The sequence below is a fragment of the Stenella coeruleoalba genome (genome assembly GCF_951394435.1).
Source record: "Stenella coeruleoalba genome assembly, chromosome: X".
NCBI lineage: Eukaryota > Metazoa > Chordata > Mammalia > Artiodactyla > Delphinidae > Stenella > Stenella coeruleoalba.
The window spans coordinates 14,683,991-14,711,895 of NC_137152.1; the positions used below are offsets into that span (position 1 = coordinate 14,683,991).

At 38.3% G+C, this 27,905-nt stretch overlaps 1 protein-coding gene across 5 annotated transcripts in view; it reads left to right on the forward strand.

Annotated features, from left to right (window-relative positions):
- Positions 1-27,905, forward strand: part of CDKL5 (cyclin dependent kinase like 5) — a 250,077-nt gene that overhangs the window by 201,030 nt on the left and 21,142 nt on the right. For all 5 annotated transcript variants that reach the window (XM_079910152.1, XM_079910149.1, XM_079910153.1 and 2 more), the window contains 6 exons: positions 1,103-1,162; positions 3,175-3,265; positions 6,976-7,165; positions 13,411-13,491; positions 18,894-19,045; positions 24,184-25,150. In XM_079910152.1, coding sequence (XP_079766278.1) covers positions 1,103-1,162; positions 3,175-3,265; positions 6,976-7,165; positions 13,411-13,491; positions 18,894-19,045; positions 24,184-25,150 — 1,541 coding nt within the window. The remainder of the gene's footprint in view (positions 1-1,102; positions 1,163-3,174; positions 3,266-6,975; positions 7,166-13,410; positions 13,492-18,893; positions 19,046-24,183; positions 25,151-27,905) is intronic.

Sequence of the window (27,905 nt, forward strand, 5' to 3'; positions counted from 1 at the left end):
CCGCAAAAAAAAAAAAAAAAAAAAAAAAGCCTCACTTTAAGAATAGCTTAAAGGTCATGTGAAGAATGCCAACTCCTATTATTTCTGGAAAGAGACAGTTTGTATTTCTCTTGCATTTGACTTTCATAGCAGTTACATTATGAAGGTTGTTGGCAGCATGGAGAGATGTCTTGGTCACCTGGACATCTAGTGTCTAGGGTAATGATTCTAATAACAGTCTCTACTACAGTTTGAGGATATTAAGAAACTGATTTAGCTGCATTTCCATAGTGATACTGAGATTTGGTTAAGTGTATAGTGAATTAATGGTTGTGAATTAATTCAGAAACCATGATTCTGAAATCTACAGATCTCACTCCTACCTCTTCCCTTTCTCCATTTTCACTTCTACCATATAATATAGATGATGGGCACTCTAAAAATAGAATTGTGAGATGCCTCCAAAGGGAGGGAATTAAACTGCATTTTCTGTGTATTTCTACTCCTTAACTCCCACCACATCTTCAAAAGATCCACAGAATAAATGAGAAATCTTATCTTGACTCATCCATCATAGCTTCAGCACTAGACATTTATGATTGTGAACCACATCATAGAAAACCTAAAGAGATACATAAATATAGAAAGTATACAGAAAATCATAATGAACAATGTATCTTATTTGTATTTTTTTCTCCAGTAAATATAATGCTACCTACTTACTCTCATATATGTTTTTAAAGTATCTTGTGGGTGTAAACAGTTTATAGTCTATCTCCAAAAATTTGTATTATTAGTATTTTATAAAGTAAAAATAGTTCCTTAAAATGTGGTAGCCTAGATTTAATCATTTTTAAATTCCTTTCAGAGGTCCAATTGATACCTTTAAAATTTAAGGGGAAAAATATTTTTGAAATGGTGGTCTGCATGTTTTTCAAAAAAAAATTAATTGGAACTTTTGTGTACCAGCATAAAATGTGTTACTCTGCTTTTCACTGCCATAGTTTTCTATTCATATTACTCTGGATATTTCTAATTAGGTGCCATTACAGTGCTCTAACAGTATCAATCAGCAGTACATGGAACATTTTTTAATAATTGTTTTTTAATCTTGATACTCCAGATATAAAACCAGAAAATCTCTTAATCAGCCACAATGATGTTTTGAAACTGTGTGACTTTGGTAAGTTAAAAAGAAATTGAGCCCTGTAAGTACAGAATTAATTTAATATAGCACTTAAGTAGCTTTTACAGGTGTATTAAAAGTATTTTTTATCTTTTGACTTAAATTAGCAAATGAACATTCTATTGGGTTGTATATTAAAAAGTTGATTGTGGGAAGAGTTTTACTCTCTTTGCATAGTATTGTCTACTATTTTAAAAAATTCATCATGCAGTATTTGTTTAATGAGAATTCAAAGCAAATACATGCATGTGCATATATTCATAAGCCCAGTACTTAATGACCTCAGAGAAAGAATTTTCCAGAAATACCACTATGGCCTGCTGACTTGAGTTGGATAAAAAAAAAATTTAATATTTTAAATATTGATAGAAATTGTTTCAGGCATAATCATAAACACTGAAAATATAACTATGTAAATACATATGTGTTGTATATATGCAATAGTTATATATCTGTAAGGTTAAAAGACATTTTTAGAATGATTCCGTTTATTCCCTTTAAATGTTCAGTGGGGGACTTCCCTGGTGGTTCAGTGGTTAAGAATCCTCCTTCCAATGCAGGGGATGCAGGTTCGATTCCTGGTCAGGGAACTAAGATCCCACATGCCATGGGGCAACTAAGCCCACACACCACAGCTACTGTGCTCGCGTGCCTCAACTAGAGAGCCTGCGTGCCACAAACTACAGAGCCCACGCACTCTGGAGCTCGCACGCTGCAACTAGAGAGGAGCCCACATGCCGCAACAAAGAGCCTGTGTGCTGCAACTAAGACCCGATGCAGCCAAAAAATAAATTAATTTAAAAAAAATAATGCAAAGAAGAGTCCTGCTGTACCTAAACATCTTAAGAAGTACTTAGGAGCTGAAATTTGTCAAGCAAGTTATAAATAAAAAAGATGCATATAGAATGGTTAATAATAGGAAAAAAGTATCCTTAGTCTAGCATCATTTCTTAAAGAAAAGACAGCTTTAAACGGTCAGGAAGTTCCACATGATGGCCCCACATATGGCGTTCTGTGCCCTGCACATCCCCACCAAGAACCTCCTGATTGTTTTCCCTCCCAGAGTGTGTAGCTCCTTTGTCTGGCTTGAAGAATCCCACTAAAAAATACGAATATTTCTTCCAAATATGTCTTATAAAGAAGTGTTGATTAACTGAAGTTAGGGGGTTTGTTTTTGCTGTGTTTATTTTTTTTTTTTACTGTTCCACTTTAAGAAACACTATTTTCTATTTCTTGAAACTGACATACACCTTAACTTTTACCTTTAATTTTAATATTCTGGTTCTCTGTAACTATTTACAGTGAACCTGTATTGCTTTTGGTGAGTTAGATGGGTAATTAAGCTACTTGCCAGTTTATTTTGTGGCCCCAAAACCTTTTGAAAGGGTTGTTACTTGCGGGGGGCGGGGGGTAGCAATAGAGTCTGTAAGGTAATTAAGATATCCCTAATATGCTTCTCAGTCACATTAGGAGATAAAAATCATTTTAGCCTGCTTTGTTTCCATCATTGCCAAACCCTACCGATAGTTGTTTACATAATGGCCGAGCTGATCAGCACCAATAGATATACAAATGCTATCTAAGGTCCCACATAGCAGAATTAACGACTATCTGCGACATGCTAATTTAGCTTTGACTTCTGGCTCTTGTGGAGTCTTCATTTTGTTTCTAAGATTTACACTTATTGGAAAAGCTCTGAATGCTTATAAAAGCATGCAATAACTTTGAAAACATAGATTTCTTTATCAGAGAGGAGAGGCTGGTTTTGTAGTGAATACACTGTATATTTTAATTGACGAATGAACAATGGACTAACTTTTTTAAATGACAAGGACACTGTTAATAAACAGCCCATTCAGTAGCAATCATTATATTCTTTTGATGTTCCTTTAAGGTATTAATAGCACTGAAATATTTTGTCAACATGACAAATTAATTAATTCTAATTAATTCTTTAAAAAAATTAATTCTTTTTCAAAATTACACCTTTGGGCTTTGCTATCTTTCAGGTTTTGCTCGGAATCTCTCAGAAGGCAATAATGCTAATTATACAGAATATGTGGCCACCAGGTGGTATCGGTCTCCAGAACTCTTACTTGGGTGAGTTACCTTCCCAGAATAGAGTGACATCTACATATTTGCTGATCCTCTATTGTTAACTTTGGGATTATCTGTGGAAGATAAGAACTTGAGTTAATTAAATACCAGTTACCTATTGCAGTGTAGCAAACCACCTAAAAACTTAATGACATAAAGCAAGCACCATTTTATTTGCTCACAATTCTGGGTGCCATCGGGTTGGGGGAGTCAGCTGTTTGAGTTCAACTGGATGATTCTTCTGCTGGTCTCAACTGGAGTTGCTCATATAGCTACAGTCAGCAGGTCATCTGGAGGCTGGTTGGTTTAGGTCCTCAGCTGGGACAAACTATCTCTGTTCCATGGGGACTCATCCTCCAGTGCGTTAGTCCAAGTTTCTTCATATAATAGCAGAAGAATTCCCTGAGCAGAGGGCAAGCCCAAAAGCAAAGGTGGTTTTCAAGCCTCTTTGCATGACTTTTGCCTCATTGGCCAAAGCACGTTACTTGTCTAAGCCCTGATTCAAGGGATGGAGGAATAAACTTCGCCTCTTGATGGGAGGAGTGGCAGAATCACATTACAAAGTGGCAGGTGTATGGAAATGGAGGGAAATTATTGCTGCCATCTTTGTTAATAGTCTTCCACATTAAGAATGTGTATATCCACAGAATTTGACATTCCGGCTTATCTGTTTGTTCATGTATTCATTCATTCATTCAGCAGATACTTATGGAGTATCTCTTATGCCTAGCCACTTTTCTGTAAATATTGAACCTACTGATATTTTCCTTCCAAACATTGTAAATCCTGTTTGATGATAAATGGCTTTCCAGACTAATATATTGATAATTTTCTCAGCAACACTACCACATCCATCCACTTTGTGCCACCCTTCCACTTTCAGTGGTATTTCATTCACCTGTCAACACCAGAAAAACATTTTCTGATAAGATACTTCTTCCTCTTACTATGTTTTAACTTCAGAACCTAAGAAAGGACCTGTAGTCTTGATCTCCATCACAGTTTCACTAATAATTCTCTACCTATCGTAGTTGTAGTATTTTCTTATTCTTCCTAGATCGTATTTCCTTCTTTGGGACCATCAGAGAATTGAGGTAGAAGACACACTCTACAAATAAAATTAGATATGATGGTAATGATGACCAGTGCACGAATTATTATAGGTTTCATCTCTTTTCTTTAGTGTGCCATACATGTATCTAGGGGACATGAGAAATTTAATTTTTAAAAGATATTTTTTACAACATTGTAAACTATACTTCAATTAAAAAAATTTTTAATAAATAAAGGTACTTTTTATATAATAGAAATATAAATTTCTGTATTTCTTCTGAAGATCATGATGACTATATGTTTAAGCTACTCACTGAGGGTTTATTTTATTTATTTTTTACACAGCAGGTTCTTATTAGTTATCTATTTTATACATATTAGTGTATATATATGTCAATCCCAGTCTCCCAGTTCATCCCACCACCACCCCCCCCCCCCCACTGAGGGTTTATTTTTATTTTTTTACACTTGTGGTCAGTTGATTTTCTTATTTTTTTATTATTAAAAAGTTTTTTTTTTATTGGGGTATAATTGTTTTACAATGTTGTGTTAGTTTCTACTGTACAGTGAAGTAGAGTTCCCTGTACTATGCAGCAGGTTCTCATTGAGGGTTTATTTTGAAGTTAACAATTGATTTCCCAGGGTCTACCAACCATTTGGCGTTAAATCTTGTTTCATTGCTGACCTAGAGCCTATAAGAATTATTGGTGTCGGTTATTGAAAGCTTTACCATTTTTTTTTTAATCAAAAGCTTGTGCTTCATCCTGTGAAATAAATGGTGGCTAGTCACTTTATTATCCCTCCTTGTGTGGATAGATTTTAGAATTTCTGTGCTCATTTTTCAACTTGGATTTAGGATTGATTTTCTTTTGTGTTGTCTATGTTTCTTCTGTGTACCTCTGTCTGGACTCACTCTAATGTGTAGTCTATTCATCTGTTCATTCTTTTGGGAGGGATTGGGAGTTTGAAATTCCTGGACAGGATTTTCCAAAGAAGAAATGAGTACGAAGTAAATCATTCTTAGAACCCCATCTGAGGATTCAAGTATGGTAGAGGGACTCATTATAATATGGTTTTGTCTATAAGATGTCCCTGAGGAGTTCATTCTGAGGACAGCCTTATTATGAAACTTCGGAGAGTATTTGCTGCCTAATAATACCTCCTGGAAAACCGAGCTATGTTTATAGCTCATTAACTGAGTTATGTTTAGAGCTATATGGGAGCTACCAAAAGTAGATGGGGACTCCAACTAATTTGAGCCAAATTGAATATTACTGATTAAATGATTGTCAAGTACTGGTTGAAGAACCATATTATTTGTATAAAAATCCCATTGAAACCAGTTGATATTTGGTTAACATGAAGAATTTACAGGTTTTTATACATTCTCAAGACTTTGTCCTTGACATTCAAAGTAGTTACAGCTGCATAAATTATTCAGATTAGTTGACAGAAGAAAAATAGCTTATGGTCGGTATGTAAAGATTTTCCATAGTTTTCTCCATCTAGCACAAGTTTTGTCTTTCTTATACTTGTATGAAAGAAAGATCAGTATCCTTCCCTTCCCAGCAAGCTACCAAAAAAATCTAAATGAAGTTTCCTAGTATGGTTCTTGGGTTTTTATGGGAGGAAATGAGATAAATAAAATATTGACTTATTGTTACAATGATTTATCATCCTAGAAACATATTCTGTATTATGTTAAAAGTGCTTTAGAGTATTTGTTAAAAGTTTTATATTACTACTATAGCACTATGGCATTCTAGAATTTTAATTCCTTTTTTTTTTTCAGGTATTTTATTTTGGTTTTCCCTGCTTAAAACTTAGATAATTTATGTTTGAAACTAAAAAATATGATTTCTTAATCTGCCTTCTGTAATTTGATTTAAGGCTATAGATATTGCGGTATACATGTAAAGCTTTTTTGGGGATACGTAGATTTTCATGTATAGCTGATTAGCAACAGTAGTACTCCAAAAGCCTTCTGGTAAACTCAGACCTTGGAAGATAGCTATAAATCCCTAAAGAAGTGGAAAAAATGCTTTGAGGGAAATGCCTGTCATAAAGTCCCATAAACAAAGGGTATAAATAGATTGAAGTAAATAATCCAATAGCGTTTAGCACAATCTTAGCTGTCTTGACTCTGTGCAGTCAGAGGTTAAATAATATTAAGTGTTTGTTGTTTAAGAAGACACATAAGTCAGTGGTACATTTTAATAGGCTGAACTCAAAAAATGGATCAGTATAACTTGTTGACATTTAGAGAGCTAAAGGATAATTGCCTAGAAAATACATTTCTTGGGAGCATTTCATTCTCCAAGTGAGTGGTAACTCATCAGACATGTGTGCTGTATTTAGGGTTTATTAATCCATTCATATTCAAAATATATCTGGATGTGAATAGATTTCAAATCAGTGTATACTAACTAAATTTTTATTAAACTGATGGCTTTATTAGCATAGATTTATTCACTTGTGTTCTGAAGTTTTACTTTGATATCCATACTTCCTTTTTTTCAGCCTCACTTTTGTCCATGTGGTATTTTTTAATTCCTTAAATACCCAAATATGCTTTAAATCATGAATCTGTTCAAAATAATTTGGAAATTATTAAAATTTATTTCTTCAGTTGCCAAGATATCTCTCCCTTTGCTTTTCAGAGCTCCCTATGGCAAGTCTGTAGATATGTGGTCCGTGGGCTGTATTCTTGGGGAGCTTAGTGATGGACAGCCTTTATTTCCTGGAGAAAGCGAAATTGACCAACTTTTTACTATTCAGAAGGTGCTAGGACCACTTCCACCTGAGCAAATGAAGCTCTTCTACAGTAATCCTCGCTTCCACGGGCTCCGGGTAAGAGGCTTTGCTAAAACCCCAAATGGAATCAGTACACTAGTATTTAAATCATTGCTCATTGCACAGTGGAATGCTAAGCTATCCATCGAATACTATTGCCTTTCCCATTACAGTGTTTATAATCCCCATTATAATATTTTATTTTTGGTTTTTTTTCTCGTTTTTTTTGCGGTACGCGGGCCTCTTACTGTTGTAGCACAGGCTCCGGACGTGCAGGCTCAGTGGCCATGGCTCACGGGCCCAGCCGCTCCGCGGCATGTGGGATCTTCCCGGACCAGGGCACGAACCCGTGTCCCCTGCATCGGCAGGTGGACTCTCAACCACTGTGCCACCAGGGAAGCCCTATAATATTTTACTTTTGAATTTTATATAGTATTTGTGAATTCTGAATTCGAAAGTGGGAGCTGCTAATATTTTCCTAATTTGTAAGTTCCAATTTTTCAAAACCTTTTTTAGTGTACGCGTTATTCTAAACTTTGGTTATCTCAGAATGTTTCTTTATGCAAAATATTAAGCATCCCCAAAAGATAGAAAAATGTATAAATGGCTATTGCTTATTTGAGCAAACATAGTTGTAGTGATTTGAGGAAGATGATGAATACTCACATTCTGCATATTTAAAGGTGCTGTTCTAGTGGGTATTTCCTGTTTAGTGAAACATCAAATCTTCTTTTCAAACTAGTGTATTGTCTTGGGCAGCCTTTTCTAGACTTGCTAACTTTGTGCAAAACTTGATTTCAGAAAATATGCTAAAAAGAGTCTTAAAGTATAAACTTTCCCCAAATGAGGGACAACCAAGTCGCAGGAGGCATCTTACTGGAGTGGCCAGTTACAAGCTGCTTCTCTGTTCCATCCACCCCCAAAGCAACATTTTTAGTTTTCAACTACCCTGTTTGGGCCAACATGCCAGTTGCTGGCCCTTGTGGGAACTATAAAATAAGCTCACCACCACTTCTTTTGTTTCTCTTAAATGCATAATTCTCAAACCATGTTTTCTTGACATTTGCAAAGCACTTTGTTTTTTTCCTTTGACTTTCTGGCCTCAGTTTATTTCACTTTGAAGAGTACTCCTCCTCACACATGAATGCCCAGCACAGTATACCTCCTGCTAGGCTCAATGAGTGTGGAAGAAAGAAAGGAACAGAAATGCAAACATTTCTCTTCCATCCCCTTCCTGCTTTCTCTCTCTTCCAAATCTGTCTGAGTTACCTCAGGCAAGTTTCTTTCTTCTCCTTTTATTTTTGCTTTTGTAAGCTGAAAAATAGCCAAATTATGACCATTAATTAGGGTACAAATAGTTCAACAGTTATTGAGCATTTGTCCTACTAGATGCTGAAAATATGATAATAAATAGGACTTGCCCTCAGTCCAGAAGAAAGGAAAATCTATTCTAGTCAGAAATAAAGCAAGTCATAACTAATGAATTACTGTCTCACTGAGAATGCATCCAAACTCCTTCCCATCAGACCTTGCCTTTTCTGGGCCCTTCTAGCTCCCTGACTTCAGCTCATACCCCTTTCCATTCCCATCCCTTTCCAGACTTTCATCACACTTACCTTTCTTTTTCTTTAACTTCCGTAAACATTCCCAGGTGTTCCAGCTTCATGAAATTGGCACTTGTGACTCCTTTTCCCAGGAAGGCACTTCCCTTGCATGGCCCCTTCTCATTTTATAAATCTCAGCTCCAAGAATGACCCCTGTCTCTGACCCCCCAACATACTTCCCCCACCTCCTTCTTGGTCTCTCCCATAGCACCCTTCTTTTTCCATCATAGCACTTATCACAGTATGTAATTATTTTGTTTATTTTTTTAATTATTAATGTTAGAAATCATCTGTTTTATTGCTGTATTTCCAGCATCTAGCTTAGCCCAGCACATGTAGTAGGGACTCGATGAATATTTGAATGCTCTCTTGAACCAATCTGCATTATCAGCAGTCAAGCTCATTTATGTTTCCCTTCTCTCCATCTCTAATGCTTCTTTCACTCTTACCACCTTTTACCTGAACAGCCACTCCCAAACTGATTTCTCCAAGTTTCTCTCTTCACTGCAGTCTTCACATTGCTTTTAGAATGATCTTCCTGCAAACTGCCCATTTAATTCTGTCGTCTTTGTGCTGAAAACCTCTGCAAGATTGCTTATTAAATTTAAACTCCTTAGGATAGCATTAAAAACCCCTTCCTTCTAGGCCTCCAGCCTTGTCTTCCACCTTTTCCTACCCCTGCCCCCTGCTCTGCAGCCACATTGAACTTGTCACCATTTCCTTGTTTCTGCAGTGCTATGTTTTCATTTCTGTAATTCTCCCAATACTTACCCCACTTCCTGGAAAGCTCTCCATCCTCCCTCCCCCCAGACTCAAGTCAAGTGTCCTTCCATGAAGCCCTTCTAGACTCCTCCAAGGGGAATGGGTGCCTCCCCCTTCTGTGCTCCTGAAGCACTCTGGTCATAGCTCTTGTAGTACACATGGCAGTCTCTTTTAAGTAGCTGTTTGACACAACACTGTAAATTAACTATACTTCAATTTTTTAAAAATTGTAATAAGATTTTTTTTTTTTAAAAAAAAAGCTTTTTGAAAAATGTATCCTTACTGGACTAATGAATTTTGTAAAGAAATGAGCTATCATGGCCACCGTTATATTCACAACACACCTAGAGTTGCTCTTACTAGGTTGAATAGTATTAAATGATTGAATATTTGACCTGGAACATCAAGCTTGGTCTTCTGGCTGCATTATTCTTTGCCTGGTTAAAGAGGCTCTAAGCTGGATTCTCTGAAGAGAGTGTAAACAGATCTGCCATGGTACCTGGCTTTAATAACTTGTAAACTAGCTGAAGAATTAAGACTTTTGTGCATGAAATAATTAGAAAACAATACAATTTATAATAAAGTGTGGTATATAATAAAGTACTACATTCTTTACTACATTGTACTGTTTTCTAATACATCTAAATATAGTTGAGACCTTGAGAATGTTAAACATTCTAGAAAGTTGGCTGGATTCACTAGGAATGATATATAGAGGATTTACAGTTTGAAATGGATATTGAAGAATGAGTAGCATTTGGATTAGATAGGCTAAACAAAGGAGATCTTTTACTCCTTTGTCTATGGTCCTGTTTGTTTACAGACCTCACTAAATAGTATTATCGGTAAATGGTAGAGAGTACATGACGGTGCTGCTTGTAAATATCCTTTGGAGAAATTGCTGCTTCCCTGACACTTTGATTTTTATAAGCCTTAATGTTTTTACATTTTAGTCTGAAAGTGTTTGTGGTGTTTTAGCTAAATTAGTTTAACCTTTTTGGAGGTTTAACCACATCTTTTGAGGGAAAAGTCTTCCTTTATCATTTACTTGAGAATGTCTGAGACATTCTCAGCTAAGCGTACAGGGTGTGTGAACTGCAGCTGCCTTGAAACATGGACTTACCAGTAACCAGTCCAGTGTGATTTGTATTTTGATTCAATTGTGTAGAGATTGGAAAATCAACAAGATGTTGCTCTAACGGTATGTATTATTTTGAAAAAAATAACAATTGCTATCCCATAATATAGGGCATAGACTTTGAAGTTAGACTGCTGAGGTTCAAAGCCTGACTCCATATTTACTACTTGAATGACCTAGGGCAAGTTCCTTGTGCCTCTTTTTCCTCATGTGTAAAATGGTGATAACAGAAGTACCACCTGATGGGGTTGTTGTGAAGATTAAACATTATAATATATGTAAAATGCCCAGACCAGTGCCTGACACATAGTAAGTGCTTAGTAAAGAGGCACTCTCATTGTATCATATTGGCCAAGTGATCAAGAAAGAAAGGAAAGAAAAAACAAACTACTGATTGAGATATACTTTAAACTTCTATGCTTGAGTTTTGGTTATTTGTTGAATTACCTAATATGAGAATGGTGTCTTTCTTTCAAAAAAACATTAATTAATTTTTTAAAATTAGGAGTTTGTGTGGTCATTTAAAAATCATATTTCTAATACCTTCTGACTTTGGGCATTAATTTTCTTATTGATGAAATGTTACTTCTGGAAAAAAAGGAGGGGGTATTTGGTAGCATAAGATAGGACCTCATAAGCAAGATATTAATTAAAGTCTAGTGGTATAGAGTCTTTTATCACAGCATGACAGGTGTCTCTCTCTTTGGGCTGATGTTCAATGCTCCAATAACATCCAGAGGAACCTCTGTACCTCCTTTAGGAAAGGCACCCATGTTTAGAAAAAATGTGGGTTTGGATCACAGACCTGGGTGCAAATATAAGTTCTGATTTTTAATTATGTAACCTGCCTTGAACCATTTATTTGAATTTTCTGATCATCACCTTCTTCATCTCTGAAATAAGAAGAATAACAATTGTTAAAATGTCTCGCAGAGCATTTCTTCCCTCAGAAATCAGTTTTAGGTTATTGCCTGTGTGTCTGTGTTAAATTCATGTTATTCCCTCTACGTCCTCTATCTAGAAAGTGCTGTCCTACTTTTCTCTGTCCTCACATTTTTTCTTATCTTTCAAAAGCTAGTTCAGATATTATCTATGTATGGATTCTTTTTTCTACAGCTGCAAACCACCTTGGCCTCTCCTTTCTCTGAGCTTCAACTAGAATTTAGTACAGTTTCATACTGATTGCTTTCACAATCAGACTGAGGGTTGCTTACATGCAAGGTTTTGGTCTTACCCATATTCTGCATCTCCTGCCATACCTAGCACTGTGTGGGGATGACGTCTTAATACCTTGTTTGAATTTTTCTACATAACTACTTCTCTCATCCACTTATTTAGCATGTTTAGAGATTTCAGGCTTTGAAATGCTCTTATGTTGGTATAAAGGAAATACAGGGAGCTAAAGGATAATTACCTAGAAAATACATTTCTTGGGAGCATTTCATTCTCCAAGTGAGTGGTAACTCATCAGACATGTATGCTGTATTTAGGGTTTATTAATCCATTCATATTCAAAATATATCTGGATGTGAATAGATTTCAAATCAGTGTATACTAACTAAATTTTTATTAAACTGATGGCTTTATTAGCATAGATTTATTCACTTGTGTTCTGAAGTTTTTTGTTTTTTGTGTTTTTTTTTTTTTGCGGTACGCGGGCCTCTCACTGCTGTGGCCTCTCCCGTTGCGGAGCAACAGGCTCCGGATACGCAGGCTCAGCGGCCATGGCTCACGGGCCCAGCCGCTCTGCGGCATGCGGGATCCTCCTGGACCGGGGCACGAAGCCGTGTCCCCTGCATCAGCAGGCAGACTCTCAACCACTGCGCCACCAGGGAAGCCCGTGTTCTGAAGTTTTACTTTGATATCCATACTTCCTTTTTTTCATCCTCACGTTTGTCCATGTGGTACTTTTTAATTCCTTAAATACCCAAATATGCTTTAAATCATGAATCTGTTCAAAATAATTTGGAAATTATTAAAACTTATTTCTTCAGTTGCCAAGATAATCTCTCCCTTTGCTTTTCAGAGCTCCCTATGGGAAGTCTGTAGATATGTGGTCGGTGGGCTGTATTCTTGGGAGGGAGTACATGGCGTTGGACTCTAATACTTTACCATCCACTTAGATATTGCAAAATGTGAGTTGGCAGAGGGAAGGACAGAGCATCTGAATAAACTTGACCCTTTCCCCTCATTTTATTTAAAAATGTATTTGTTAATTTAGGAGCCTGTTTGCCTTCTGTTCCAACTTACATAAAGGAAGGAATTGAAAACAGGTCATTCAAAGAGTATATTAAAAGCAATAATAGAACATGTGTCCGAATTCATTATTTCTACTTCTGTAGCCTTTCAGGTACTGGCCTTTTTCTCTTTTTTTACTTCTCTAATTTTCAGGAGTAAATGATATGTTGTTGTGAAAAGGGTGTAAGAATTGTCTGTATAAGCAAATTCTATATGAACTCTATTCTAACCAAATTATTTGTATAAGTAGACAAGACTGTATAAACTGAATAAATAGTTTCAAATTTTTATATTTTGTTTTGTTTTACATGCTTCAGTGTTGTCCAACTAGATTTAAGTATCATCTTTCACTTGTGAGTTTTCCTGTCATTTAACACCCAATCCTATTAATCCCTACCTCAAATACATAGACACCGAAAGTAATATACATGTGAAATAAATTTAACTTTGGCACTAGGGCAGTAGCTTCTGCTCATCTGCTACCTTCTCCAACACTCAAAGCACATGCACACACATACCCTTACCTACGTGCTAATACTTCTGTCATGTTGTTGTTACAGTTTCCAGCTGTTAACCATCCTCAGTCATTGGAGAGAAGATACCTTGGAATTTTAAATAGCGTTTTACTTGACTTAATGAAGGTAGGACAAGTTGATGTTATCTGTACAAAATGTCTTTTGGTTTGTGATTTCTCTTGTGTCTATATATGACCATAGCCTGCTTTTATGAATTAAATGTTTTGTTAATAGGTGTATAGTGGTGAATAATGGGGCACTGTGTCATCTGAAGAGGCATGCAATTTATTTATTTATTATTTTTTTAACGTCTTTATTGGAGTATAATTGCTTTACAATGGTGTGTTAGTTTCTGCTTTATAACAAAGTGAATCAGTTATACATATACATACAGCCCGTTGCAGTTTATTTAAAATTGCAGAAGTATCTGGTATTGTAACATTCCGTCTAGACAGGACTATGAGATACCTAAATTAGATTCCTAAAATGGACAGAATAGTAACAATCTAAATATAAATAATGAGAAATAAATCATTTAAAAATTTATCCAGCACTCAAGCTGCTCAGGCATAAGGTTTTAAAACAAATCTTAAAATGAATGTTGAAAGAAAAGAGATTCTAATATTTTTTGCATATTCAAGGCCTCCCATAAGATTATTTTATCAGCGAACCTAATTCTGCTCTTTTTCTAACTTGATTTCTCTCCCTCTGGCTCTTCATTTGACAACTGCAAAATCACTGCTACTACCATGCCTGAGTGTTCCTCCTCATGCTGGTGCCCCTGTGCAGAAGGTCTTCATGCTCTGGACTACTGAAAATGTTCTCACAGTTTTTTTTGGTTTTTTTAATAAACTTCCTTTTTTAAAAAATATTTATTTATTTATGGCTGTGTTGGGTCTTCGTTGCTGTGCGCAGGCCTTCTCTAGTTGCGGCGAGCGGGGGCTACTCTGTTGCGATGCATGGGCTTCTCATTGCGGTGGCTTCTCTTGTTGCGATGCATGGGCTTCTCATTGCGGTGGCTTCTCTTGTTGCGATGCATGGGCTTCTCATTGCGGTGGCTTCTCTTGTTGCGGAGCACGGGCTCTAGGTGCGCGGGCTTCAGAAGTTGTGGCTCGCGGGCGCAGTAGTTGTGGCTGGCAGGCTCTAGAGTGCAGGCTCAGTAGTTGTGGCACACGGGCTTAGTTGCTCCGCGGCATGTGGGATCTTCCCGGACCAGGGCCTGAACCCGTGTTCCCTGCATTGGCAGGCGGACTCTCAACCACTGTGCCACCAGGGAAGCCCTCTCACGGTTTCTTATTCAAGCTTTTCTACCCAAGTAGATGGCCCCTTGAGTGAGAACTACTTTTTCATATTTCTCCAGTTTTCATTGCAGCCAGCCAGTGCATAAGCAAGTGCTAGTTATTTGATAGTAGACCTTCAAAAGATACTTCTTGGGTCTTCCGTGGTGGCACAGTGGTTGGAGGTCTGCCTGCCAGTGCAGGGGACACGGGTTCGAGCCCTGGTCCGGGAGGATCCCACATGCTGCAGAGCGGCTAAGCCTGTACGCCACAACTACTGAAGCCCGCGCGCCTAGAGCCCGTGCTCCTCAACAAGAGAAGCCACCCACCACAGTGAGAAGCCCATGCACCGCAACAAAGAGTAGCCCCCGCTCGCTGCACCTACAGAAAGCCATGCACAGCAACAGAGAGCCAAAGCAGCCAAAAGTAAATAAATAAAATAAATTTATTAAAAAAAGAAAAAAAGATACTAGTTAATGGATCAATTTTATTTTCTGCCCGTTCAGTCAACTGTCAAAAACAGAGGAGTTTACACTGTGCCCAGGACCTTTAAAGGCATACTTAGCACAGTTGGAAATTGCTGAGCAGCACTCTCAGAACTTTGCTCTGCTTTAAAACTATGTTAATCTGTGTTCCGAGGAGCCCTGTGTAAATAGGTGTGGGGGCAGAGGTGGGCAAGGGGGTGTGGCCTTTGGGAAAGGCCACTTACCATATAACCTTTCTTAGAGATTCACAATATTCATTAATTTATAAAGGCTTTCAGAAATCCCACAGTAAAGAAGCATTTCCCAAATTTAATTAAATACTAAATACTTAAAAAAAAATAAAATGCTACAGCACTAGTTCTGAACACAGATTGAGAGATGCTATTTAAAAAATCCTCAAGGCTCTTTAAGGTTAATTAGGCATAAATTATCTCTTAAATCATTTGCGTTATGTCATATGTTCTTTCACACAGTCAGTGTTTATTTATCAGGGCTTTAATTAGTTGGTAACTTTTAAAATGTAAATAGAGTAAAATAGAAGAACTGAAATACAATTTCGTGTTTTCTGCCTTTTGTCTCTTTTAGTTAAAAATAACTGAACTTCTTTTGTTAAATCATTACCAAATGTAATTACCAAGTATCAGCATAGCACCTGGTAAACGCTAACACAGATAAAAATACGAAGATAACCTGAACCATTATGCATTTATACCAGTTTGAAAGTTGAACAGTTGAATTCCCATTCATTTAATATATTTACCCTCAGATTTCTTTAATGTTAAATAAACATTTTATTGAAACGTATATTTAGAAGGTACACAAATTATAAATGTACCTCAGAGTAAAACTTTATAATGTAAACGTATCCATGTAACCCCACCCGGATTGAGATACAGGAAATTATTAACACCCCAGAAATCTCTTCATGACCCCTTCCCAGGTGCCCCTTCCCACTCTTGGAAACCAGGACTTTGACCTCTATCACCAAAGGTTAATACTGCCTTGTTATTATTGAATGTTATATAAATAGAATTATTCCTTTTGTCTTTTAGCTATTTTTGAAAATGAATTTGAAAAATAAATAGTACCATTTATCCTTTCATGAAGAAATTTATTCTCTATGCCATCCCCTAAAGCAGATTTGATAATTTTGTCCATATATAAATACCTAAAATGGCCGTCTCATCCTGCGTCTATTTATACGTATCAGCCATTTTAGTGGGAATACAAGTTACCAGAATTAATCAAAGCTCCTAATAATATAAAGAATAGCTACAATAATTATATGGGCTCTATTTTAGTTAAAATTGTTTTTTCCCCCAAATACTGAATTTTGAAACTATTTACTAAGTTTCATACTTTCCTCATAATGACCTCATCCTTCCAGGTGTTTGAAAATTAACAGCTGTGTTCATAAATATAAAAATAGTTCATTGTATGTGCAGCAATTTCTACCCTTGTTAATCTTAAATAAATGAAAATAGCACTTTAATGCTAGTAGATGTTTAGCTTCTAAAAGGTCATATGTACTTTAATTTCCTTTGTTTTTAACTAGTACCATACAGTTGAAACCATTTTGATATTAACTGCCTTAACTGCCAGTAAGACCAAAATCATTTCATATACCTCCATAGTTTTTGTTTTCTAATAAAGAAGGAGAAAGCATTGAGATAATTTTAGAGTTGTGTCTGAGTCAACGTGGGATAGGATACAATAGGATCAGAATTCAAATTTTCTGTGGTGCTAGGTTGAAGGTGGTTGTCTGAAATTGAATTCTGGCTTATTGAGAACAAATTGAGGTTTGTTCTCACTGTTCAGTAGTGGATCACAAAGAAATTGACTGTGGGCAAAGCCAATGAAAGTGAGCTAGAGACGCATTTGGGCATGCTGGAATTTCACCCTTTTTCCTTTCTCTGAGGGAAAATGCCCATCACTCAAAAGAACAAATGTCAGTGTGCTCTATTGAGTTGTGTTAGGTTATGTAGGTTATGCTTCTTTATGTATTTGCCTAACTTATCAATAAAACTCAATTAATTTTTAAAATAAATTTATTTATTTGTTTGTTTATTTACTTATTTTTGGCTGTGTTGGGTCTTCGTTGCTGCCTGCGGGCTTTCTGTAGTTGCAGTGAGCAGGGGGCTACTCTTCTTTGCGGTGCGCGGGCTTCTCATTGCAGTGGCTTCTCTTGTTGCAGAGCACAGGCTCTAGGCACACAGGCTTCAGTAGTTGTGGCACATGCGCTCAGTAGTTGTAGCGCACGGGCTTAGTTGCTCCATGGCATGTGGAATCTTCCCAGACCAGGGCTCAAACCCATGTCCCCTCCATTGGCAGACGGATTCTTAACCACTGCACCACCAGAGAAGCCCCAAAATCAATTAATTTTAATAATGATTCACCTTTTAAAATCTTGTCCAATTACTAATCAGATAAATAATGTTAGAAGAAAACATTTTAGTTGTTAAAAAAATTAGTACTTTAATAAAGAACACATACAAATAAATTAGGAAAATTACACAAATAGAAAAATATGAAAAGAAGGAATATAAGTAAACATAAAAATATTCAACCTCACTATTAATCAAAGATATGAATTAAAACAGCTGTGAGATACCATTTTTTAAATAGCTAATTTACAAGTATGTGCTAAAAAGAATGATAATGCCTATTATTGATGAGGGTGCCAGGAAATTGGTAGACTCTCAATTGCTCAGAGAAGTACTATTTGAGACAACCTTCCTAGGGGGTAATTTGGCAACACATAGAAGATAATCCTTAAGGGTTTGCATACCTACCAGTTCCATATCTGGGAACTTATCCTATGCAAGGGATCATGGATATATGCAACGGTTTCAGGTGTACATCACAGCATTAATTATAATAGTGCAAAGTGGCAGCCACCTAAACATCCAACAATAAATCATTAAATAAATCATACCACAAACTTCCATGTAGTCATTTAAAACATGTTGTAAAGTTATTTGTTGCATCATTGTTCACAATATTAAAAGAAGGAAAACAAAATGCTGCCTAACGTACATCTAAAATTGAGGCTGTTTACTGATATGGAATGATCTCTTAAGATCTAATGTTGAGTGGAAAGAAAGCTAAGTGCAGCCTATTGTGTGTATGCTACTGTTTGGATAAAATAAAAGGAGCAGATAGAGATATGTACAAAGTACCTGTGGAAGGATTCACAAGATGCTGGTACCATGGGCTGCCTCCAGAGAGGAGGACAAGAAAAAGATGAAGAATGTATATTCTTTGATATGAATATATACTTATTTAAAAATATATTTTAGGGAATTCCCTGGCAGTGTAGTGGTTAGGACTACGTGCTTTCACTGCCGAGGGCTCGGGTTCGATCCCTGGTCAGGGAACTAAGATCCCACAAGCTGCATGTTGCGTCCAAAAATAAAAATATATTTTAGATGTTTAAATTATGTTGTAAACAATATTTTTGATTAGTAAGTGAAAAGTACAGTATACAAAACTTATTTGTATAATATAAGCCAGATTTTAGAAAAGAAAAAATGTATACATGGTATTTTTTAAAGGGTTGGGAGGGCATATTCCCAGAGGACAACAATGGTAAGGTTATGGGTGATTTAGATAGTCCTTTAAAAAAATTTTTTTTGGACTAAACTCTGTTTGCTAGATATTCTGCAATGACCATGCATTTCTTTTATAAGGAAAAGAAATACGGTTTTTATTACAATTTAAATTTGACTTTGTGATGTTCTTTCCAATCCTAACTTCATTTCCTAAGAATTTACTGAAGTTGGACCCAGCTGACAGATACTTGACAGAACAGTGTTTGAATCACCCTACATTCCAAACCCAGAGACTTTTGGATCGCTCCCCTTCAAGGTCAGCAAAAAGAAAACCTTACCACGTGGAAAGCAGCACTTTGTCTAATAGGTAAATATTCCCTTTTAAGGAAATACAGATGCAGTATTGGTCTTACAAGTAGGTGGAGGAGGTGGCTGCTTAAATGATGCAATTAGAGAAAAGAAGGAAAGCCCTCCTTATTCAGAAATATCTTTCTTATGCTTATTGCATGATTCAGAACCATAATTAAAGAGTTGTGTGGGTCATAAAGACTTTATCTTTTACAAGATTTTCCAAGGGAAACCTATGCATTCCCTGGGAAAGGTAGCATGGGTTAGCAACTAAGGGGGTTTCTGGCCTCATAAGCTAGAAGATCCTGTGTACATGGGACCCAGGGGTGATTCCTGGAGGAAGAAGGATGGGTGAGGGCAAAGGGATTCCTGAAGGGAGCGGAGGATGCCAAACACAGGTAGGTGGGTGGGAAGGCACCTAGGACAACCTTTGCAACTGAACCAAGTAGTTCTGGCTCCATAGCAGGGGCTTGTGTTTTTGTTGCCCTTGTCTTTTAATCATTGAGTTGAGAAATTAGTTTTTCATAAGAATAAGAATATAGAAATAGTAAAGTTAGTTTGGTAGATAGTGATTAAAATGGATGCTTTCTAATGTAATTTTCAGCATAATCTTTAAAAAAACATCTATTTCCTGGGGCAGGGGAAGCAAGGAGGGGCACAAGGAGTTGGACCCTGCAATCAGGTTCTCTCCCCAAAAGTGACATTCCTTAATTCTGTTGGCTGCATTTTCAGGGGCAGGTCCTTCCTCTCCTTGTCTTCCTTCCTCTTCCAAGAAGCTGGTCTTGTCATCTAGCATTGCTTAAATTATGGAAGATAGGAAATAGTTTATCTTATCTACTATTAGAAGAGAAGTAGAAAACAATAATTCTTAATATGAAGCTTTTCTTATATAAGTTTTTTCCCATATCCCCCCTTTCTCTCCACATAGAACAATTATTATTAATTTTTTTTTTGTGGTACGTGGGCCTCTCACTGTTGTGGTCTCCCCCGTTGTGGAGCACAGGCTCCGGACGCACAGGCTCAGTGGCCATGGCTCACGGGCCCAGCCGCTCCGCGGCATATGGGATCTTCCCGGACCGGGGCACGAACCCGCATCCCCTGCATCTGCAGGCGGACTCTCAACTACTGTGCCACCAGGGAAGCCCTGAACAATTATTTTTAACCAATTGGAATTTTGAAAGCTTAAGACCTGGTACTTTTTAGATCTGTGAGTGCATCTATAAATAAGCAATAACCATTTACCCTGTATTTTCTCTGCTTAACTGCGATGGTGTGATTGTGTTTTATAGCTGTTCTCTATTTAAAATGAGTGGTTTGTTCATTGTTTCCCTCACATCTTATAAAACACTCTTACCTGTTTGTTTTCAAGGAGGCCTGGGAGGAGATTCAAATTCTATTTCGCCAAGTTTGTGTTCACTTTGTTGTCAGTTTCCATGAGATCAGTGCACTAAGGCAAGGACCAGTATTCATCTTTCAGTTGCTCCTTTGAGTTTAGGAGGTTCACATTATGCCTGTGTCTTATCTGGGGTCACTCCCAGTTCAGGTGCTTTTGTCTCCCTTCTACCTTGATTGTCACTTGACTCCTCTAGTTTACATTTGCAAAGAAGAAGGATCTCAATAGAAAGTTCAGTAGACTGATGATAAATTTTTGATTTGTGCTATAGTGATGGGTGGTATAACCATACCATAAAAGGAGGCCTGTGTATTCATCCTGTAATGACTCACTTGGGAGAAATCCCCATGGGGGTCCATGGCTCTCCTTGGGAACCCTCTTCAGGCATCTGTCAAGGAGGATGTGTGTGGCCATGAGGATACGGTTCATATAGGTTTTTGAGGAGTCCTACAAAATCTCCTTTTGAAGCAGATGAGAATAAAAATTATAAGTAAATAAAAATCTCTGGAAGAATTTGTTTTCAGGTCTTGACACTGTATTAAATATATTAAAGAAACAGTCCTAACTGGTTTCTCTAGGAAAGAAACCATTAGCTCAGTTTACACATATCTGGAAATATTTCTGCTCCACGCTTGCCTACGGTCCATATTTCCTCCATGGAAGCTCTTGTTGGGGACACTAATTCTGCACAAACCATGGCTCCGTTGGACTTCCTAGCACCATTGTAGAGATGTTCAGGGCACCATATCGTGTTGGTGCCCTGCCTTGTCCCTGAGACAAGTATCGTCATACACATACCCTCACACACCCTGTCTTCTGTCTTCCACGTTCATGTCTCTGTAGGAGAAGCAGTGGACTCTGCATTACCTAGCCCTTGCCTAAGTCTCCTTCATACTCTCCTGAGGTTCCGCTCACCTTGGACATGGTGGGATGGTGCTTCATCCTGCCACACACTGCCCTCTCAGCAGTCCTGCTTCGCCAGTCTTCCCCATAAAAATGTAGTTTTGCGTCTTTGATGTTTGGTTTGAAAAGTTATTTTAACTAGAAATTAACCATCTATCTATCCATCCTGCCAACCATTTAAGAAGGGTTTATATATAAAATCCTCTTAAGTGGTTGGCAGTTTAACACAGATTCCTTACAGTTGTGTGTCAAAGAGATATATGGAATTTCTAAAGCAGTTTTTTATTGTGCTTTGGCAGAGCTCCAATTTGAAGACAGTATGATGTCCTTTCGATGTAAGAGTTGTGTGCAGAGCTCAGTGGCTTCAGATTAATACCAAGACAGAAACTTTCAGAATAGTGGTTTGGGCACTTTGTACATTTATGGGAAACCTAACTCTGTGGCAAATGTTTCCACCTTAACTTTATAGCCTCTCTTTTCACATTAGAAATTATATCTTATGTTACTATGAATATGTTCTTCGTAACATACGTAGGTTTGTGCTCCACATTGAGAGCAGTGTTTCCAAGAGTTTCAAAAGCTGTAGCAGCTATCTTCACTCTTCTCTACCCTTTTCTGGATGTCCTCTTTGGAGCTTTGGACATTTCACAACATCTGCATGAGTTATCTCTGCGATTACCCTCTCTAGGCCTGAAGGAGAAAGAGGAAGAAATAGGGTTGTGAGAGTCCAGGGGAGCCAGGCAGGGGAAACCACCCTGTGGGAGCTGTAATCTAGAGGCACAGCTATGATCTGAGTCAGGGAGCCACTGCCGGGGGAGACAGCCCCCAGCCCCTTGCACTGCTAAGCCCAACTGGGAGTTAGGTGACAAGGGAGGCTGGGTGACACTCTTCAGTGTTGGGTTCCCCAGACCCAGGCTGGGGCAGAGAGGAATGGAGAATGGACTGGGGGTTGGGCACGTGGGAAATAACCAACACACTTACATCTATTTATGGGTGAGACTGTCTATCATCATTTGGGTTTTTTGAGAAGTTGCTGAGATATTTTAGTTACCAGGATGTAAGTTGACAAACAACTCTAATGGTTTAAAACCTGACATGAGGACTGTCCTCTATAGATCTGGAGATAGACTCTGTTACCATCATTTAACAGAAAGTGAAACTTTCCTTTCTTTGTAATTTCTTTCTGGGTCTGCCATTTAGTTAGCTCATATTTTTCTTTTTTAAACAAAATTCACATTTTATTTAGGTTGAAATAAACTATACAAAATTGATTTTCTTCACCCAAAATAACAGCAATATCTTCTGTATTATTCCTAGATAAACCGTAAAACACTTATTTTTGTAGGTTTTCTAGGTTTTGCTTGTAAATCAAGATGAGGCAGTAGATACAGTCACGGAAAAAGACAGAAGAAGACAGACAAATCAGTTGTCAGTATCCATGGCCTCTGATCCTGCCAGTTAGCTCATATTTAAGTGACCTTATTTAATGTTGCAATTTTTGTGACCCAATTGGGAGAGATATTAGTAAGTGCGTTTTGGAGATGAGGCCTTCCACACTATTACAGGCATGCTTGATATCAGATACTTTTTAACACTCCTCTGCAAGGTAGGAGGAAAGGATGAGGGCCCTTACCTTTGATGCCTGAACGAGTGGATTCTCATAGACAAAATAGGAAGGCATAGTTTCACAGATTACCACTCTACAGGGGAAAAAAATGGGACTTTTCCTCTAATTAGTGTGCAATGGGAACAAAACTCTCCCAGATCAAACCGTCTTTAGCAATAGCAATTTATGCAGCAAATTTTTTGGAATGCATAGTAAAAAGGGAATTGTGTAAGTTATTGTTCATTTAAAAGCATTCTTACCTATCTCAAACCACAATTTGGTCCTTTAAATAGTTACAGTAGAACAAACTGACCTTGCTGTGATGTCAGCTTCAGCTTTCAAATAGAGGACAGGGTTTTCCTCAGGATTTATATTTTGTATTTTAAACCAAGTAGGAAATGAAGCTTTCAGTCCTAAAGATTTCAGTCCAGATGAAGCCTCAGCCCATTTGTAATAATGAAGTGTGAAATGAAGAAGAGAATAAATTATGTCTTTTGGAGAGAAATTACCTGTTTAGATCCCTGTGATCCAGTTAGAGACATGCTCCTGTTTAGTGTACAGGAGGTATCTGACACTGACATGCCCCGAGTATTACTGCTTCTCTAATACATAAACGTTGATCATCCTGTTTTCCAACAAACCTCACTAGGCAGTTCACACTTCTTTTCAGAGTATCATTTTCTTTTCTTGAGTACCTTGGTAGAATTCTCATTTGTTGATTATACAGGCTAAAGACAAAAGACTGGTGCTTGTGTGTATGTGCTGTGAGTGTGTATCTCTGAGGCAGGCTGTGAGTTTTACAAATAAAAACGAAGTTCAAGGAACACAGTGATCTGCAAGTCTAAATGTCTCCTTCTGATGTTCAAGCAGACAAAGAGTCATAAAGAGTTTGCCTATAGCTCAGCCCTCTTTTTCTTTGCAGGCTCTCTACAGTACACACGCATGTGAGCACCAACATAGCAAAAGCATGTTTGCCCAGATTATCAGTTAGAAGCTGTGTTGGCAGTAAGTTAGCTGAGCATTTAAGAATGCCAAAGCACTTCATCAGGACCAGTGCTTTGTGGCAGAGTGACTTGATCTAAGCAACTTAATTCTTATTGATAGATTACATGTTATTTATAGTCACATGTTTGAGAGAGTTACTGTTTTTAGTCTTTGCAGTGTTTTAGGTATTTGTTCTTTTTTGTTCTAATGATAACTTTTTGTGCCTCTGCTCTTGAGGGAAACTGATATACTTCTTTCATTTTTGACATAGAAACCAAGCCAGCAAAAGTGCGGCTTTGCAGTCTCATCACAGATCTAACAGCAAGGACATCCAGAACCTAGGTGTGGGTCTGCCCCGGGCTGACGAAGGTCTTCCTGCCAACGAAAGCTTCCTGAACGGAAACCTTGCTGGAGCTACTCTTAGTCCCATGCACACCAAAACCTACCAAGCGGGCAGCCAGCCTGGGCCTACCAGCAAAGATCTGACCAACAACAACATACCACACCTTCTCAGCCCAAAAGAAGCCAAATCAAAGACAGAGTTTGATTTTAATATTGACCCAAAGCCTTCGGAAGGCCCGGGCACGAAGTACCTCAAATCAAGCAGCAGATCTCAGCAGAACCGGCACTCATTTATGGAAAGTTCTCAGAGCAAAGCCGGGACGCTGCAGCCCAGTGAAAAGCAGAGTCGGCATAGCTACATCGACACCATTCCCCAGTCCTCTAGGAGTCCTTCCTATAGGACCAAGGCCAAAAGCCATGGGGCATTGAGTGACTCCAAGTCTGTGAGCAACCTTTCCGAAGCCAGGGCCCAGATCGCAGAGTCCAGTACCAGTAGGTACTTCCCATCCAGCTGTTTGGACTTGAACTCTCCCACCAGCCCAACCCTCACCAGGCACAGCGACACAAGAACTTTGCTCAGCCCCTCGGGGAGAAATAACCGAAGTGAGGGCACTCTTGACTCACGCCGAACCACAACCAGGCATTCTAAGACGATGGAGGAGTTGAAGCTGCCCGAACACATGGACAGCAGCCATTCACATTCGCTGTCTGCGCCTCATGAATCCTTTTCGTATGGGCTTGGCTACACCAGCCCCTTCTCCTCCCAGCAGCGTCCACACAGGCATTCCATGTACGTGACCCGGGACAAAGTGAGAGCCAAAGGCTTGGACGGAAGCTTGAGCGTAGGGCAAGGGATGGCGGCCAGAGCCAACAGCCTGCAGCTCTTATCACCTCAGGTACAACTTAGGACCTTGACCAGATCTGTCGGCTCATCATGGAAAGGTGGTGCGGGGATGTGATGGGGTCAGTGTGCAGTTGTCCCTACAGCAGGAGGTCATACTTTCTTGATAGGACACATTTAAGGAAGCAATACTTGAAGGACTAATCTGTTAAAAAAATTTTTTTTAGTTACTTAAGCTAATTGTTGAGTACTCAACGCAGAAAGCTTTTTTTCAAAATCCGTTTTCCTTTCTTAAATGTTCCTTTCTGGCATATTTTGTTCATATTTTGTACTATTTTTTTTCATTAATTTTTTATTGAAGTATAGTTGAATTACAGTGTGTTAATTATTGCTGTACAGCAAAGTGACTCAGTTATACATATATATACATTCTTTTTCATATTCTTTTCCATTATGGTTTATCACAGGATATTGAATATAGTTCCCTGTGCTGTACAGTAGGACCTTGTTGCTTATCCATTCTGTATATACCAGTTTGCATCTGCTAATCCCAAACTCCCAATCCAACCCTCTCTCACCTCCCTCCCCCTTGGCAACCACCAGTCTGTCCTCTATGTCCCTGATTTTGTTTCTGTTTCATAGATAGGTTCATTTGTGTTGTATTTTAGATTCCACATGTAAGTGATATCATATGTTATTTGTCTTTCTCTTTCTGACTTAATTCACTTAATATGATACTCTCTGGTTGCATCCATGTTGCTGCAAATGGCATTATTTCATTCGTTTTATGGCTGACTAGTATTCCGTTGTATATATGTACCACATCTTCTTTATCCATTCCTCTGTCGATAGACATTTAGGTTATTTCCATGTCTTGGCTATTGTGAATAGTGCTGCTGTGAACATAGGGGTATGTGTATTTTTTTGAATTATAGTTCTGTCCAGATATATGCCCAGGAGTGGGATTGCTGGATCATATGGTAGCTCTATTTTTAGCTTTCTGAGGAACCTCCATACTGTTTTCCACAGTGGCTGCACCAACTTACATTCCCAGTAGCAGTGTAGGAGGGTTCCCTTTTCTCCATACCCTCTCCAGCATTTGTTATTTGTAGACTTTTTATTGATAGCCATTCTGACCGGCATGAGGTGGTACCTAATTGTAGTTTTGATTTGCATTAGAGAATCCTAGTTTGATTTATTACAGAATTCATCAGCTATATGGGTTAGTTTTTAATTTTCTCAAAATTCAGTGTGAGTTCATGGGAATTTTCTCTAATCTCTCCAAACCACATTTGCTTAAATCAAACCCTTTTGCTAATACCTTACTCGATATCTTAACTGAATTGAAAAGTTTTAAATTTATCCAGAACTATAGGTAAATATAACTTCAGGCCAGGATAAATGCTAATTTTCAGTCTTTTGGGTTGTTTTTAAATCCCAAGGCAATGTTTTTAGCATAATGCTGCCTCTATCTTACTGATCTTCAGACTCTAGAACTGACACTAACCTATTTAAAAGAAGCAGCATTCTTGTAACAGAACACATATTTTTAAAATTATATTTTCGTGATATGAAACATTCACCTGCATCAAAGAAATGAAGGTGGAGAAAAACCAATGTTAGAAGAAGAAAAGAGTGTCATGTAGGAAAAGTACTCTCCTTTTAGAAGATACAAAAATTGGTTCATCGGCATGTGTCAGAGCTCCAGAAAATAAGATGGACTGTGCAGTGGGAAGCTTAGCAAGATCAGTGCTGGGGAGGGGGAGACTGTCAATAACTGAGCAGTTGGTATAGCAAAGCAGCTAAGATCTTGAGCTGGAAAGCCCGGCAGCCAGTCCTGCAGTGTGCTTCAAACTCTGTAAATTTGGGAAAGTGATAATCTTTCTGTGCCTTGATACCTCATCTGAGTGTTGTTGTGAGGATTAAACATGGTGTATAAAGCACTGTGTGCCCTATGCCGGGCACAGAGTAAATGTCTTAGTTGTTGCTACTGCTTTTGGGATGATGGGGGCTGTTCTTTAGGCGCTGAATACCTTCTCTATGCTGGGTATTCTTGGGCACTCAAAAGAGTCTGAGACAGGGTTCTTGCTCTTGAGAAATTTATCCTCTCTCAAGGAAGATTAAATTATACATGATAAAAATGAACTAATTAAGAACCACATTTCTGTGGCACTGGCTATAAAAGGTACTTGGGGACAGGGAGAGGTCATTGTGAGCAGGAGCAATCAGAAGTGGCTTTAGGAGCAACTGAAGGTCTTGCTTAGAGCTCAGATGTGGAGAGAGGTTTTGTGGCTAAAGGATGAAGACGTATTCAGGCATTTACTGAGCTAGGCACGATGATAGGGTCTGATGAAAAAGATGTGGTCCCCGTCCTCTTAGAATGTATGGGCTGGAGGTGGTGGGATGACACTTGCCAATAGATAGGTAGTAATAATACTGTAAGGCTGCATGCCCACACTGTGCTAGAGCTGTGTGCACCGCAGGGGCAGAGGGGAACAGGGACAGAGGGGAGTGGCACAGTCCCAGCGGGGGGTTGTAGGAGGCCCCCAGGGGGCAGGGGTGGAATCTGAGCAGAAACTTCTGAGATGTTGGGGGTTTCACCAGTGGAAGAAAGTAGAGTGGACATCAGGAAAGAGGCTCGAGGGAGGGCCAAAAAGGGTATCTGGAAGTTAAGGAGGATAATTGAGACATTAAGTAGCATGGTGAGTTGTGGGATTGCAACTTGGGCCACGTGGCTTGAGTGAAAAAATGCAAGATTTAGAGTGGCTTTTGCAATAATCCAAGCATGGGGTGAGGAGAAATACGTTCTG